This window comes from Oncorhynchus tshawytscha, linkage group LG02 (assembly GCF_018296145.1).
Source record: "Oncorhynchus tshawytscha isolate Ot180627B linkage group LG02, Otsh_v2.0, whole genome shotgun sequence".
In the NCBI taxonomy this organism is placed as follows: Eukaryota; Metazoa; Chordata; class Actinopteri; order Salmoniformes; family Salmonidae; genus Oncorhynchus; species Oncorhynchus tshawytscha.
Window position 1 is genome coordinate 36,242,660 of NC_056430.1, and position 17,959 is coordinate 36,260,618.

Below are 17,959 nucleotides of genomic sequence, written 5' to 3' on the forward strand. Positions count from 1 at the left end.
TTACGCCAAACATAACGTTTTGCATTGTTGCCAAAAAGTTCAATTTTGGTTTCATCTGACCAGAGCACCTTCTTCCACATGTTTGGTGTGTCTCCCAGGTGGCTTGTGGCAAACTTTAAACTATACTTTTTATGGATATCTTTAAGAAATGGCTTTCTTCTTGCCACTCTTCCATAAAGGCCAGATTTGTGCAATATACGACTGATTGTTGTCCTATGGACAGAGTCTCCCACCTCAGCTGTAGATCTCTGCAGTTCATCCAGAGTGATCATGGGCCTCTTGGCTGCATCACTGATCAGTCTTCTCCTTGTATGAGCTGAAAGTTTAGAGGGACGGCCAGGTCTTGGTAGATTTGCAGTGGTCTGATACTCCTTCCATTTCAATATTATCGCTTGCACAGTGCTCCTTGGGATGTTTAAAGCTTGGGAAATCTTTTTGTATCCAAATCCGGCTTTAAACTTCTTCACAACAGTATCTCGGACCTGCCTGGTGTGTTCTTTGTTCTTCATGATGCTCTCTGCGCTTTTAACGGACCTCTGAGACTATCACAGTGCAGGTGCATTTATACGGAGACTTGATTACACACAGGTGGATTGTATTTATCATCATTAGTCATTTAGGTCAACATTGGATCATTCAGAGATCCTCACTGAACTTCTGGAGAGAGTTTGCTGCACTGAAAGTAAAGGGGCTGAATAATTTTGCACGCCCAATTTTTCAGTTTTTGATTTGTTAAAAATGTTTAAAATATCCAATAAATGTCGTTCCACTTCATGATTGTGTCCCACTTGTTGTTGATTCTTCACAAAAAAATACAGTTTTATATCTTTATGTTTGAAGCCAGTAATGTGGCAAAAGGTCGCAAAGTTCAAGGGGGCCGAATACTTTCGCAAGGCACTGTATATGTAAACTTCCGACTTCAACAGTATATATATATTGTTCTGCTAATAACAGGGTTAAAAATATATCTGTGAGAATATCCAAGAGACTTATATTACTCTAAATTAATAATATACATTTTGAAAATTGCATTGTTTAAAAAAATAGCAATATTTTGGAGATGATTTTGTTTTCAAATAATGTAAAATGAGCAAGAAGGTCATTCTTGAACATGGGTAATACATTGTTACTAATACAGCCCAGGATCAAACCCAGATCTGTAGGGATGCCTGCACCACTCTGGAGGCCCTTATTCACTCTGTTTAGCACATGGCCTCACATGTGAATGCTTAAAGGGTGGGTGGGGCTAAGGCTTAAGAGGGTGTGAACGATGCTGAATGGGTGTAGACAAAGAAGAGCTAGCTCTCGAGTAGATGTACCGAATCATTCAAGGGCCATTTTCTCAAGTGGGGTTACAAGTTTATCAACTTCAAAGCAGAATTACTTACCCATTGTTCCTAAACTGAAGTGTATGATATACCATTTTCTAGCGGTGAGTTTTTACTTTTATCCAATGTACAAAATACCATTTCAAATTTTGCTACATAAGATTGAATCGAGCCGGTGTATACATTTTTCCACATGGGTTATTCATATACAGTATTTGTAGGAAACCTGCAACTTTGCACATCGAGAGCTTGTATTTTCACACAACAAGAAATTCCAGGTTAAGGGCTGGCAAGTAAGCATTTCATGGTAAGGTCTACACTTGTATTCGGCGCATGTGGCAAATACATTTTGATTTGATCTAAGCACATTGTCAGCACGAGATCCTGCAATAAAGCACCATTGGACCCATAAAAAGTACACTGTGTTTTCAAAATGTTCAACTACAGAGCACTGTTTATCCTGACTCCCTTAGTCACTATTGTTAAACCAATCACATACTTGTGATTTCACTGTGATGTTTCTTGATTCGCCGGTGCTCTTCCACAGTCTACACAATGATGAAGAAATGAGAGTTAGGATTAGTTGGCTGCTGCCAGTGGGTGGACAAGCTAGCATTCCTGTCGGTGACAAATTTAGCTTTTTACTGGCTCGGAATAAAGATTGCCTGGACTCCAGCCAGATCCCACATCCATCCTAGTCGTGTTCCTGTGGACTCGTGGAGTGTCCACACACATGATCAGTTGTACTACACATGGACATGTCTGTCTGCACCAGGGATACACCTCTCTGAACATGACAACACACTGAGGCTCCTGTCTACCGTGTCAACCTCCGCAGAGCATTATACAGCATAGCTATACTGAGCATCTGAATGACGTTTGCTTAATGTGCAGCCTGGGTTTGTTAGATCAATGTTGAGCAAGATTTATCACATACAGACACTGACATGTTTATCTTGTGGAGAACTGATAAAAATGTGATTGTCTGACCCTCGTTACTGTCCAATTCCAGTTACTGTACATTAATCCTACTTTAACAGCTACTCGTCAGGACAAGAGAACAGGCATCCTAAAAGACAAGAGGATTCTCAGACTAAAGCCCTGGAATCATACTGCATTGTTCAAAATCTAACCTTTGATTTGTCCCCTCAGGCTTTCTACTCTGGTTCGTGAGAGTTGGAGAAGGCCATCTGTTGGGTCCACACTTCTAATGGTGTGTTGTATGTATGCATCTTGGTTTTTGAGTGTGATTACTGCAGTGTGTGTGTGCGTGAGTGCACCAGATGGTTCTTGGAGAGGGCAAGTGAAAGTAAGTCACCCAGTAAAATACTACTTGAGTAAAAGTCTACAAGTATTTTTTTTAAATATACTAAAGTATCAAAAGGAAATGTAATTGCAAAAATATACTTAAGTATAAAAAGTGAAAATAATTTAAAATTCCTTATATTAGGCAAACCAGATGGCACAATTATCTTGTTTTTTAAATTACGGATAGTCAGGGGCACACGCCAGCACTCAGATATAATTTACAAATTAAGCATGTGTTTAGTGAGTCCGTCAGATCAGCGGCAGTAGGGATGACCAGGGAAGTTCTCTTGATGAGGACCATTTTCCTGTCCTGTTAAGCATTCAAAATGCAGTGAGTACTTTTGCGTGACAGGAAAAATGTATGGAGTAAAAAGTACATTCAACAAAAATATAAAAGCAACATGTAAAGTGTTGGTCCCATGTTTAATGAACTGAAATTCAATACCACAAAAAGCATTTCTCATTTGCCAAGATAATCCATCAACCTGACAGGTGTGGCATATCAAGAAGCTGATTAATCATCATTGTCATTACACAGGTGCACCTTGTGCCGGGGACAATAAAAGGCCACTAAAATGTGCAGTTTTGTCACAACACAATGCCACAGATGTCTGAAGCTGAGGGTGCATGCAATTGGCATGCTGACTGCAGCAATGTCCACCAGAGCTTTTGCAGAGAATATAATATTAATTTCTCCATCATAAGCTGCCTCCAATGTCGTATAGAGAATTTGGCAGTACGTCCAACTGGCCTCACAATAGCAGACCATGTGTATGGCATCATGTGGACGAACGATTAGCTGATGTCAACGTTCTGAACAGAGTACCCTATGGTGGCGGTGGGGTTATGGTATGGGCAGGCATAAGCTACGGACAATGAACACAATTTCATTTATAAATGGCAATTTGAAAGCACAGAGATACTGTGAAGAGATCCTGGAGGCCCATTGTCGTACCATTCATCCGCGGCCATCACCTCATGTTTCGGCTTGATAATGCATGGCCATGTCTCAACGATCTGTAACAATTTCTAGAAGCTAAAAATGTCCTAGTTCTACCATGGTCTGCATACTCACCAGACATGTCACCCATTGAGGTTGTTTGGGATGATCTAGATCTACATGTTCGACAGTATGTTCCAGTTCCCTCCAATATCCAGCAACTTCGCGCAGCCATTGAAGAGGAGTGGGACAATATTCCACAGGCCAAAATCAATAGCCTGATCAACTGTATGTGAAGGAGCTGTGCCACACTGCACAAGGGAAAATTATATTTTAGGCTTAGGTTTAAGGTTAGGGTTACAATTCACATTAGGGTTAGGTTTAAGGTTCATTTTAAGAATTTTGTTTGGTCCCCACAAGGATAGTAAAACACCTCAGTGGAGGCAGTGAGGGGGGTGGTCCAGGAATACTGAGCCTCTAGAAGTCAGGTGGGATTGATCTTATGGAGAAGTTGTGTGTGTGTGTTGATCATAATCATACATTTTAAGTGATAATACATTTAATATATACAAGAGGGAAAAAAAGTAGTGTCTCCACCTCCAACCTCCCATCCCATCCCATTCCCCCAACCAGCCAAGAGGTCTCCATCCAATCCAATTGTTTGTATGTGTTGTACAAATAACAATGTATACGGCCCGTGTTGGGCTTTAGCTGAGATGATTATTTACAGAGTCAAGCATATTTTTCCAGGCTTCAATTGCTCCTTGACTAGAACCATTCATTCTCGTGGTCGATAATCACTGGTATTATGGTCCAAAGTACTTTTTCTCTCTCTCGTCCACTTGCACAAGCATGCTGGTGCCCGTACACACAAACATCTTACCATTGTGTTCATTGCTTCCCACTTACTTCCAATTCCTCCCAGTCTCCCAGTAAATTATACATACTATCATGGTCATGGAGCCATCCAGGACCAGACATCCACTTCCACTTCAAAGGGCTTAGTTCTCCCAGCCCTGTTCTTTGGGAAAAGTGGGAACGTCATTTATCAACTCTTCCAAACCACGCTCTATCAGTGGCCCACAGACGGCCGAAGGCAGAGGGGCCCCTGTGTAGCAAAGTAGAGACCCCTCCACCTGACACACACAGCCCTTCGTGCCTGGACCTCCCAGCCACAATAAACTTCCCCAAGAGGTTAACTGACACACAGGCCACACCATCTCTTCTGTGATTAATCTCCACAGCATTCCTCTAACAAACACACTCATCTTAATATGGGGACTCACACACACCACATCCACCACAGACAAAAGTAATTTATATATGCACTGCAGAGCTTTGATGGCATTACCTTTATGACCTTTTCAAGTGTAGATGAAGCTATGAATTCACCCTTAAAGGGATAGTTCCCTCCCAAATGAAAGTCTGTCAGACATTTTCAGACCTCAAAACTGGCCTAATGCCCAGATAAGTTTAAGTCCCATGGGATCTGCTGAATAGATCCAGCTGACTGCTTTTGAACGGCATCCGTGGTCAGGAAGAAAAGTGGTCAGACAAAGCAGATGCTAAACTACAGGACTGTTTTGCTAGCACAGACTGGAATATGTTCCGTGATTCCTCTGATGGCATTGAGGAGTACACCACATCAGTCATTGGCTTCATCAATAAGTGCATCGACGACATCGTCCCCACAGCGACCGTACGTACATACCCCAACAAGAAGCCATGGATTACAGGCAGCATCCGCACTGAGCTAAAGGCTAGAGCTGCCGCTTTCAAGGAGCGGGACTTTAACCCGGAAGCTTATAAGAAATCCCGCTATGCCCTCTAATGAACCGTCAAACAGGCAAAGCATCAATACAGGACTAACATCGAATCGTACTACACCGGCTCTGACGCTCATCGGATGTGGCAGGGCTTGCAAACCATTACAGACTACAAAGGGAAGAGCTGTCCAGTGACACGAGCTAAACAACTGTGCTCGCTTCGAGGGAAATAACACTGAAACATGCATGACAGCACCAGCTGTTCCGGATGACTGTGTGTTCAAGCTCTCCACAGCCGATGTGAGTAAGACATTTAAACAGGTAAACATTCACAAGGCCGCAGGGCCAGATGTTTTACCAGCATGCGCTGACCAACTGGCAAGTGTCTTCACTGACATTTTAGACCTTTCTAAGTCTGTAATACCAACATGTTTTAAGCAGACCACCATAGCCCGTGCCCAAGAACACTAAGGAACCTGCCTAAATGACTACCGACCCGTAGCACTCACATCTGTAGCCATGAAGGGCTTTGAAAGGCATGTCATGGCTCACATCAACACCATCATCCCAGAAACCCACTCCAATTTGCATACCGCCCCAACAGATCCACAGATGATGCAATCTCTATTGCACGCCACACTGCCCTTTCCCACCTGGACTAAAGGAACACCTATGTGAGAATGCTATTCATTGACTACAGTTCAGCGTTCAACACCATAGTGCCCTCAAAGCGCATCAATAAGCTAAGGACCTTGGGACTTAACACCTCTCTCTGCAACTGGATCCTGGACTTCCTGATGGGCCACCCCCAGGTGGTAAGTGCAGGTAACAACACATCCGCCACGCTGATCCTCAACATAGGGGCCCCTCAGGGGTGCGTGCTCAGTCCCCTCCTGTACTCCCTGTTCACACATGACTGCACGGCCAGGCACAACTCCAACACCATCATAAAATTTGCAGATGACACAACAGTGATAGGCCTGATCACCGACAACGACGAGACAGCCTATAGGGAGAAGGTCAGAGACCTGTCAGTGTGGTGCCAGGACAGCAACCTCTTCCTCAACAAGACAAAGGAGATGATTGTGGACTACAGAAAAAAAGAGGACTCAGCATGTCCCCATTCTCATCAACGGGGCTGTAGTGGGGCAGATTGAGAGCGTCAAGTTCCTTGGCGTCCATATCACCAACAAACTAACATGGTCCAAGCACACCAAGACAGTCGTGAAGAGGGCACAACAAAACCTATTCCCCCTCAGGTGACTAAAAAGATTAGGCATGGGTCCTCAGATCCTCAAAAGGTTCTACAGCTGCACCATCGAGAGCATCCTGACTGGTTGCATCATGGCCTGGTATGGCAACTGGTCAGTCTACGACCGCAAGGCACTACATAGGATAGTGCGAACAGCCCAGTACATCATTGGGGCCAAGCTTCCTGCCATCCAGGACCTCTATACCAGGCGGTGTCAGAGGAAGGCCATAAAAATTGTCAAAGACTCCAACCACCCGAGTCATAGACTGTTCTCACTGCTATCGCACGGCAAGCAGGACCGGAGCGCCAAGTCTAGGTCCAAGAGGCTTCTAAACAGCTTCTACCCCCAAGCCATAAGACTCCTGAATGTCTAGACATTTACACCACTGCTTCTCTAAGTTGTCATCTATGCATAGTTATTAAAGTAACTCTACCTACATGTACATACTAGCTCAACTAACCGGTGCCCCTGCACATTGACTCTGTATCGGTACCGCCCTGTATATAGTCTCGCCATTGTTATTTTACTGCTGCTGCTCTTTAATTACTTTACTTTAATCTCTTATTCTTATCCGTATTTTTTTAAATCTGCATTGTTGGGGCTTATAAGTAAGCATTTCACTGAAAGGGCTACCTACACCTGTTGTATTCGGCTCATGTGACAATACAATGTTATTTGATCACTCAGGGCCGTGCACAGACCTTTAGAGGGACAGGTGCTCAAAGTGAAAAATTGTGTTGACTTAGATATGATTGTAAGTAAATGATCTAATGTTCCTGTAGCCACATTTCAGTGATTCCTCCATCCCAAATGAATGGGAAAGAAATAGTCACCATCTAAAATGACTACAATAGATGGTATCCATGTTTGCCAATCAGTGATAATAGCTAAAGGATAAAAGGGATAGGTGAAATGAACTCACCCCAGAGTGCTGATAAAGCCGTTGGTGGAGCCCTCTGCATACAGGGAGCAGATGTCCCCGATGTGTAGGAAACTGGACATCTTATCCGACATGTCTCACACACACAGGGCCACACCTGGAGGAGAGGAGAGGCAAGGAGAAGTACTGCTACAAATAGAAATCACAACACACATTTTTTTTTAAATGGAGAGAAAAAAAAACATTTCTGAACTGGGCAGGTCACACGGTCAGGAATAACCCAGGACTCAAAGTGTGATATTTGTGAGTCTTAATTTTCCTAGCTAACAATTTTAGGCAGAGAATGTTTTTTGTAATGTTAACCCGTAATGTTCCTCTAATGTTTGAGTGTCCAGTTTTCCATTAGTTAGCGGAACATTCTATATATGTTAGTAAAAACCTTCTGGGAACCTTTTTAGCATGTTTTGGCATTAGAGTAAGGAAAACATTCCCTTAATGTCAAACACAACAGACCCAGAAAGTGGTTACCATGTTCTCAGAATGTACAATTTGAATGTTCTAGACACATTTCATGGTACTTTGAATAACTTTCACGTGTCCAGTTCTGTGGGTTAGGAGAGAAGTCCATCAACATCCCGTCAAACATACACAGAACATGGTTGCCATGTTCTCAGAATATAAGATATTGTTCATGACTTGTTTCATGAGAACAATGCAAGAACATTCGTGTAAAAATTTCTGTGGGTTAGGAGAATATTGGTGACATGGTTACCATGTTCTCAGAACATAAGATATTAAAAATAGTCTAGACACATTTCAAGAACATTTCTGCACAGCAAATTCTCCAGTGTTAAATCAACACAAGCTAGGTTTTCATCCAATTGACAACAGATTTATGTAAATATTCTAAAATCCGCATAAAAATAATATGCACATTTTCCCATCAAACTGACTTGTTGCAGATAAAGGCTGTGCGTAATGACGTAGTGCACATAAGAATAACTTTTGCGATTAAATTCCCATGTACCGTATAAAAAGATACAAGTTAAATGGGTTTCTATTGCATTTTCACACTACTGATGGTTGTCTCGCAAAAAAAGTGTTATATAGCAAGTGTGCACATTCTGATATTGGCACGTGCACTCCAGCCTAGAGCTCACATATAGCCTACATGATGAGATTATTATTATGGACAAACGATTAAGAATATTTTTACTTGTCAAACAGCAGCCAAGCACAGATTATCATGTCACCAGAATAAATCCTTCAATATGTATTGGAAAGGAGCAACAAACTCCTAACCTTGCACTTTCACCACCCTGTGAAGTTCATCAGAACTTATTTCCTCTGTAGCCTAATAAAGAGCATGATTTCCCGACCAGTCGTAGTTGAAGGACCACATGTCATCGCGTGACTCCAAGTTTATTATTTCGATATGATGGTTACTATATCAATATTTGCATATAAGTATTTCTGCCAACATTTCTCACATAATTAATTTTACCGACAAAAATATCCCACCTTGCCTAGAATTGTTTTGTCGACATTTGGAAAGTTTAGCGAAAAGTGTTCTGTTTCCATCAGGCCGGTCATGACATTTTTTATCCGACATGTACTTTACCCGCATAAAAAGATTGGATGGAAACCTGGTTCATGTGTTAATTGTAACACTTGGTCAGTGTCTATACGGGTCCACACTTTTCAGTGTTAAATTAACACTGTGCTTAGTGCTGACGCTGTTATACTTTGCCAGTGTTTGGGAATTAACACTGTTATGCAAAAACACCTTATATAGAATTTTGAACACTAGGAAGTGTATATAGTTTACACCAATGGTGTTAAGCAATAACACCTGAAATAGTATCTTTTTACAATTATGTAAAGAGGTCCATATCACTTCACAATATCGCTAATGTTGAATTAAGGATATTGTAACAATAGGTACAAGTCTTTACTGCCAAATGCTTTTATGTAATCATTTACAAAGACTTCAGGACTGACATTAGACACACTCAAACTTCAGTTAACATAATAATAGGCCACTTAAACTGGTACAACACTTTCACTCACGGGTGGCCATAACATGAAAGCCACGCCCCCAATATAATTTCAAAGTGCGCCTTTGAGTGAATTGCAGAGTTACCACCCATGACATGTACTTGTTCGTGACAGAGACATGCTTGTTGAACTTGTTCATTTTCAGTTCTGCCAAAGCAAGGGCTGTCCAGAGCATTTCTTATGCATCAGCTGTTAAAAGGGTTGAGGGTTCGAATGGTGCTCCCAAAGAGTCCATGGTGGTGGATAGGCCTTCACTGTAGGCTGCACATGTTGACTTTAACCAGTAGGACACTGATATTATAGGAGGTTAAGAAGGTGGACTTTGTGGCCTTTATAGCTATGGAGATTAATGGCACTGCCAAGGTGGAAACGAAGTACAGAAAAATAGATATTATTGTGGATGCGGTGGAGCGGTTCCTGGGACTGAAAAACTTCTCGGCAGAGGACATGCACAGAGTATTGTCACAAGCTGTGCCACTCTCAGGCCCTAGAGCCTGAGAAGAAAAATATGGAGATTTGAAGTAAGGAATAAGTGGGAGTTTTGTTTTTGTCAATGTACTATTTTCATTTGGGTTAGTTTTCCTCATCAAGTATGGATTTTTCTTTGTACTTTTTTTTCTCAACCCTGTCCAGTTGGTGGCTGCATTACACATTTTTGGGTTGTAGTCAGCCATAAAACCCGAAGAAGTAGTAGTTTCAGTCCTGTGGACTTCACCAAGTGAGTTCTTACTGGAGACTAAATGTATTATTAAAACTCTTTAGGACAATACATTAAATATATCATAAGGCCTTACTTTGATGACCAAGGTTTACCCTAACACAGCGGTGTTAGGAACCTCCTGATTTACACATTATGCAGGCTCGCAAAGTGATGTATAATTCCTATTGGAAACCAGACAGAGTTAGGACACCAAACAGTTGGAAACATTTCAGTAATGGGTGCAATAAATCTAACTAACTGATTAGACCAGATTTGATTTTTTTTTTAAATGTTGTTATTTATCTTTGTGTAACATAAGATGAATCAATCAATGTAAATGCAAAAACACAGATATTAAAAACAATAAAAATGTCTGTCTTGCAGTACAGCGTGCTGGCAAATCTCATAATGATGGCTGTGGTTTTGATGGGAATGTTTTACACTCAACACGGGTTATTAACAACAACACTGGGGTTCTTTTACACCACTGAGTGATAATGTCTTAGAGTTCAATTTAACTGCTGAATCAACTGAAATGTTACACTGACAAATCAACACTAGGTAAATTACCAGATAATTTGCTGTGAGTGTGTGTGTAATATATATATATATATATATATATATATATATATATATATATCAAAGCTTCTTCCCATATGTTTCACTAAACATCACACTTTGTTACTATTGTCCAGCCAATCAAGGACCTGATTGGTGAACAACTGATCCATTCATAGCTTTGTCTGTTGTCAAGGATAGAGATACTCACACAGAGCTTTGAACATAGTGTTTTGATTTACATATTTGACCTACATGAATACATCGTGCATGATCATTTACACAGTAATTATTATTCAACAGTCCTCACCTGGGATTTAAAAACTGACAACCTCCTGGTTCACGGTACGCCGATCTTCCTGCTACGCCACCATGTCAGTGTCATGTCTCAGTTAATCTGACTATTCTCATCTTTGATTGATTTACTTATTTCAGCAATTAAAAGGGCTTTCAGTATAGTTGTCTCATGTTGGTGGAGCATGTTAACCTGTTTTACTGATACTCCTGAATCACTATTATCAATTTTTTAAGTGTACTTTTAACATAGCTGAGATGTGAATGCACTTTGAAGTACCTTATTGCTTACAACCTTACACCTATCAAGTTGTTTCAGATCTACACAAGTGCCTAAGGAGGAGGGGTTAGTGCTTCTTCTGGACAGGACAGGGGCTAACTATACTGGTCCAATAAGCACAGCCTATCCTTTATTGGGAAAGTGGTTAGGTTGTTGGTCATTGGTGCTGGTGGCCTGGGTTTGAGACTTGCTAGGGGAAATCAGCCTACTCTCAAATTCTTGCTCGCACACACCTTTTCAGTTCTGCCCACCAATTTTCTATATGATTGAGGTCAGGGCATTGTGATGGCCACTCCAATACCTTGACTTTGTTGTCCTTAAGCCATTTTGCCACAACTTTGGAAGTATGCTTGGGGTCATTGTCCATTTGGAAGACACATTTGCGACCAAACTTATTGACTGATGTCTTGACTCTTGAGATGTTGCTTCAATAGATCCACATAATTGTCCTGCCTCATGATGCCATCTATTTTGTGTAGTGCACCAGTCCCTCCGGCAGCAAAGCACCCCCACAACATGATGCTGCCACCACTGTGCTTCACGGTTGCAATGGTTTTCAGCTTGCAAGGCTCCCCCTTTTACCTCAAAACGTAACAATGGTCATTGTGGCCAAACAGTTATATTTTTGTTTCATCAGACCAGAGGACATTTCTCTAAAAAGTACGATCTTTGTCCCCATGTGCAGTTGCAAACCGTAGTCTGGCTTTTTTTAATGGCAATTTTGAAGCAGTGGCTTCTTCCTTGCTGAGCAGCCTTTCAAGTTCTGTCAAGTTCTATTGTTTGTACAGATGAACGTGGTACCTTCAGGCCTTTTCGAAATTGCTCCCAAGGATGAACCAGACTTGTGGAGGTCTACAATAATTTATTTTGATTTTCCCATGATGTCAAGCAAAGAGGCACTGAGTTTGAAGGTAGGTATTGAAATACATCCACAGGTACAACTTAGTGTATGGAAACTTCTGACCCACTGGAATTGTGATACAGTGAATTATAAGTGAAATAATATGTCTGTAAACAATTGTTGGAAAAATTACTAGTAGACGTCCTAACAGACTTTCCAAAACTATAGTTTGTTAACAAGAAATGTGTGGAGGGGTTGAAAAATTAGTTTTAATGACTCCAACCTAAGTGTATGTAAACTTCCAACTTCAACTGTATCAGACAGGTGTGTTGTAACTGTTGCCAAATAATGACATTAACTGACATAGTATATTGCTAAGAATGTGAGAGTAGGGTGATTACCCTAGCGGGTCTCGAACCCAGGCCACCAGCACCAATGATGACAAATGCCCAATAAGGGATCTCTCTATGGCATGTGCTTATTAGGCCAATATATCTCAGCCATGGCCAAAAGATATCCTAACCCCTCATGTAGATGAAACCACTTGATAGGAGTAAGCGATAGGGTGAATGCACTTTAAAGTAAATCTCAGCTCTGTTAAAAGTATACCGAAGAAAAATTAATATTTTAATTGATCATAGTGAGTCAAGAATATCATTAAAAACAGGTTAAATTATACAACTATACTGAAAGCTCTTAAATCGCTGAAATAAGTATATCAAATAAATAATGATAATAATCAGATTAACCGATACCTGACATGGTGGCATAGCAGGATGATTGGAGTACAGTAAATCAAGAGGTTGTGAGTTCAAATCCCAGGTGAGGTCATGTTGAATAATAATTACTATGAAAATGCACAATGTGGGCCCCCCGAATGGCGCAGCGGTCTAAGGTACTGCATCACAGTGCTAGAGGCGTCCCTACAGACTTGGGCTGTATCCTAACCAGCTGGAATCCTATGGGGCGGTGCACAATTGTCCAGGTTAGGGGAGGGTCTGCCTGGGGGAGCTTAACTTGGCTCATTGTGATCTAGTGACTCCTTGTGGCGGACTGGGCACCTGTAAGCTGACTCCAGTTGTCAGTTGAATGTTGTTGCCTCTGACACATTGGTGTGGCTGGCGGGTGTGTGTTAAGTTTGGTGGGTCATGTTTCGGAGGAGGCATGACTCAACCTTTGCCTGTTGGGGAGTTGCAGTGATGAGACAAGATTGAAAAAGGGGGTAAAAATAAATAAAATCACAATGTCAAATATGTACGTTAAAAGCACTGTGTCCCTAACCTTGCCAAAAGACAAAAAGATGTGAATGGATAAGTGGTCCACCAATCGGGACCTTGATTGGCTCAGCAACCGTAACAAAGCCTGATGTGTAATAAAACTTTTTATTTGGGGGGGGGTTCTTTGTGACCATCAGGCGACATCCTGACAACTGATACACAGCAACCTTCCCATGAAAAGTGTCTAGAACATAAATATCTTATTCTGAGAACATGGCAACCATGTTATGTGTATGTTTAGCTTGACGTTGATGGAATATTCTTCTAATCCAGAGACAATTGGACACATGCACGTTCTTCAACATTACCATGAAGTGTGTCTAGAACATGAATATCTTATATTCTGAGAACATTGTAACCATGTTCTGGGTATATTCTATTTGACACTCAGGAAATAGTCTCTTGGAAACATTCATTGCACATCACAGGAACATTCCTATGACAACATTAGTTAATTGCCTAATGAGACCCTTAAGGCAACATTCTCTAAAGTTTTGGGAAAGTTTGTTGTTAGCCGAGGAGAAATCCCAGAGAGAGAAGTAGCAGGAGGATTTGCATGGGGCCAGGCACTATCTGATGCTCCAGCCTGGTGTGTGTGGGTGAGGGGTAAACAGTTAATGATTAGGAGAGGCAGAGAGAAACAGGAAGGCCATGCACCTGTGGTTATTAGACCTGTCCTATATGGTTATATGGTGGAGGGAGTGACAGACCCGTCAGTTCAACAAGTTCGAAGGTGTCACTGTGTGTTATTGTAACACTGACCCAAGCTGGATTACAATCAGGGCTGGATTCAATCCCCTTTCAATTCAGGGAAGTAAGTGAAAACAGCCCATTACTTTCTATTGGACTTAGACTGAATTGTAAAGGAAGTTACACCAAATCTGGTCAGTGGTTAGAATACAATGTATGACATCTTGGGATGACACATGGTCTAGACTCTAGTAGTGCATGGTTATTGTTATACAGGTGTTACAGTGCCCAGTGAGTAAAGCTGTGTCCTATGCTGTGTTAATACCCTTAAGAGTCCGTCCTTACCATGCCCCCATGTCTCGAACATCACAAACAGTGAGAAAGCCTGGAAACTGAGGCTACTGACCACAGAAAACTGGACACATTAATGAAACACGTCTACAATATTATTATCTTAAAATTCTGAGAAAATGGTAACCATGTTCTGGGTAACTTATATTTGACACTTAGGGAATGGTCTGTTGGAAACATTCCTTGCACATCACAAGAACATTCATATGACAACATTGATTAATTAGCTAATGGGACTTAAGGGAATGTTCTCTAAATCTGTGGGAACATTTGTTGTTAGCTGAGGAGAAATCCCAGAAAGAGGTAGCAGGAGGATTTGCAGGGTGGTGCGTTCTGCCCAACGCATCACCGGGTGCAAACTACCTGCCCTCCAGGACATGATGTCACAGGAAGGCCAAAAAGATCATCAAGGACAACAACCATCCAAGCCACTACCTGTTCACCCCGCTACGATCCAGAAGGCGAAGTCAGTACAGGTGCATCAAAGCTGGGACAGAGAGACTGAAAAACATCAATCTCAAGGCCATCAGACTGTTAAATAGCCATCACATTAGAGGCTGCTGCCTATATTCATGGACTTGAAATCACTGATAACTTTAATAATTGGAACACTAATCACTTTAATAACTTGCATTACTCATCTCATATGCATTATAGGTCGACCGATTAATCGGAATGGTCGATTAGGGCCTATTTCAAGTTTTCATAACAATCGGAAATCTGTATTTTTGGGTGCCGATTTGCTGATTAAAAAAATAAATAATTATACCTTTATTTAACTAGGCAAGTCAGTTCAGAACACATTCTTATTTTCAATGACGGCCTAGGAATGGTGGGTTAACTGCCTTGTTCAGGGGCAGATGACAGATTTTCAACTTGTCAGCTCGGGGGATCCAATCTTGCAACCTTACAGTTAACTAGCCCAACGCAATAACGACTTGCCTCTCTCGTTGCACTCCACAAGGAGACTGCCTGTTACGCGAATGCAGTAAGCCAAGGTAAGTTGCTACCTAGCATTAAACTTATCTTGTAAAAAACAATCAATCATAATCACTAGTTAACTACACATGGTTGATGATATTACTAGATATTATCTAGCGTGTCCTGCGTTGCATATAATCTGACTGAGCATACAAGTATCTAAGTATCTAAGTATCTAAGTATCTAAGTATCTAAGTATCTAAGTATCTGACTGAGCGGTGGTAGGCAGAAGCAGGCGCGTAAACATTCATTCAAACAGCACTTTCTTTGCGTTTCCCAGCAGCTCTTCGTTGTGCCTCAAGCATTGCGCTGTTTATGACTTCAAGCCTATCAACTCTCGAGATGCTGGTGTAACCAAAGTGAAATGGCTAGCTTGTTAGCGTGCACTAATAGCGTTTCAAACGTCACTCGCTCTGAGCCTTCTAGTAGTTGTTCCCCTTGCTCTGCATGGGTAAGCTGCTTCGATGGTGGCTGTTGTCGTTGTGTTGCTGGTTCAAGCCCAGGGAGGAGCGAGGAGAGGGACAGAAGCTATACTGTTACACTGGCAATACTAAAGTGCCTATAAGAACATCTAAGTCAAAGGTTAATGAAATTCAAATGGTATAGAGGGAAATAGTCCTATAATAACTACAACCTAAAACTTCTTACCTGGGAATATTGAAGACTCATGTTAAAAGGAACCATCAGCTTTCATATGTTCTCATGTTCTGAGCAAGGAACTGAAACGTTAGCTTTCTTACATAGCACATATTGCACTTTAACTTTCTTCTCCAACACTTTGTTTTTGCATTATTTAAACCAAATTGAACATGTTTCATTATTTATTTGAGGCTAAATAGATTTTATTGATGTATTATATTAAGTTAAAATAAGTGTTCATTCAGTATTGTTGTAATTGTCATTATTACAAATAAAATTAATCGGCATGGCTTTTTTGGTCCTCCAATAATCGGTATCGGTGTTGAAAAATCATAAATCGGTAGACCTCTAATATGTATATACTGTACTCTATCCTATTCTACTGCATCTTAGTCTGCCACTGACATTGCTCATCCAAATATTTATACATTCTTAATTCCAATATTTTACTTTCAATTGTGTGTATTGTTAGATATTACTGCACTGTTGGAGCTATAAACACAAGCATTTTGCTAGAAACACAAGCATTTTGCTAAAAACACAAGCATTTCACTACACACGCAATAACATCTGCTAAACACATGTATGTGTCAAATAAAATTAGATTTGACCTGTCCAGAAAAACTCCAGACTAACTATAGGCTGTCAATGGGGCCTAGAGTTTTTCCTGTTCATGTGGCTGGTAGAGAAAAACTCTGAGTCCCGACTCACATTGTAGACAGAAATGTCTACAGAGTTCCTACTGTGCGAGTCTAGTAGCCTACACACATACATATTATTTGCCTACACTGCAACATCCCCCTGGAGTGAGTATAATGAGTCTGACCTCAAGGCCTAGTTTCAGAGCAGTCATTTTAGCAACATACTCGAAGAAAAACAAAAACATGGTGAACAATTCAGCCCATCATATTACCTCAAAACCACTTTGCCTAACATTTAGTAGACAACAACAGTGCACAACATAGATAACGTTACTGTCATGTTTATCAACATGATGTCCAAGCCACTGGGCAAACTGGCAGCACAAATCCATATTTCTCAGTCTTCTTTCAAAAAGGGATAGTGTATGAAATCACTCGTACTTTACTGAGCTTCAACACATCTGAGTCGAGTAGACTACAGTTTGAACACTTGCGTTGCTTCAATTGTTCAATTATATTATATTTCATATCAGATTGGCAAAACCGTGTTACTCAGCTCGAGGGGGGTAGTTTAATCAGCGTCGGTGCAGATACATTGTTGCGCTTCTTCCCTCGCCACAAGCAATACATATTTAAGAGGCGGGGATGCTCCCGCAAACTGTACAGAGTTGTGGTCAACTTTACCTTCGCTGTGGTAAGAGGTTGAGAGCGACGCGCGAGGCTGGGTCAACGGGAGAGCATGGCAGTGATATACCGCTTTCAACTAATCCATAGCACGGAGATTCAGTCGGCGAGTAGAGTCCGATTTCTTTGACAGCTCAATCCAATCACCTTGCCTTCCGTTCGTTCGCTACATGAGCGCTCGTCTCTGCGTGAAGGTCTGTAGCCCCTCATAAAATTATATACCAGTACTGGTTTCTGGGAAATGATGTTTCATGAATTATTCCTTCGGACACTTAACAAAACAGAAAGCAAATGTATGACTACAAGTCCCAACGTATGGTGAGTATTGCGCGTTATTTAAAGAAACTTCTCCAAACTTTAGACACTGCTGGAGGAAGTGCAATTTAAATTTAAATCAAGAACTATACACAAACATTATGACACACATTGTAAATCATGAGTATGCTGAAATGATAGCCTACATGTTTATGGTATAGAGTTGCAACCTTAC

The 17,959-nt window shown here is 41.2% G+C and overlaps 1 protein-coding gene across 3 annotated transcripts in view; it reads right to left on the reverse strand.

The window, feature by feature from the left end:
• The window catches only part of LOC112262812 (inositol 1,4,5-trisphosphate receptor type 1), a 160,083-nt gene extending 142,401 nt beyond the window's left edge, over positions 1–17,682 (reverse strand). For all 3 annotated transcript variants that reach the window (XM_042297436.1, XM_042297427.1, XM_042297424.1), the window contains exons 1-2: positions 17,470–17,682; positions 7,518–7,632 (exon numbers count right to left, since the gene is read on the reverse strand). In XM_042297436.1, coding sequence (XP_042153370.1) covers positions 7,518–7,609 — 92 coding nt within the window. In that variant the 5' untranslated portion in view covers positions 7,610–7,632; positions 17,470–17,682. The remainder of the gene's footprint in view (positions 1–7,517; positions 7,633–17,469) is intronic.
• Positions 17,683–17,959: the final 277 nt, after the last annotated feature.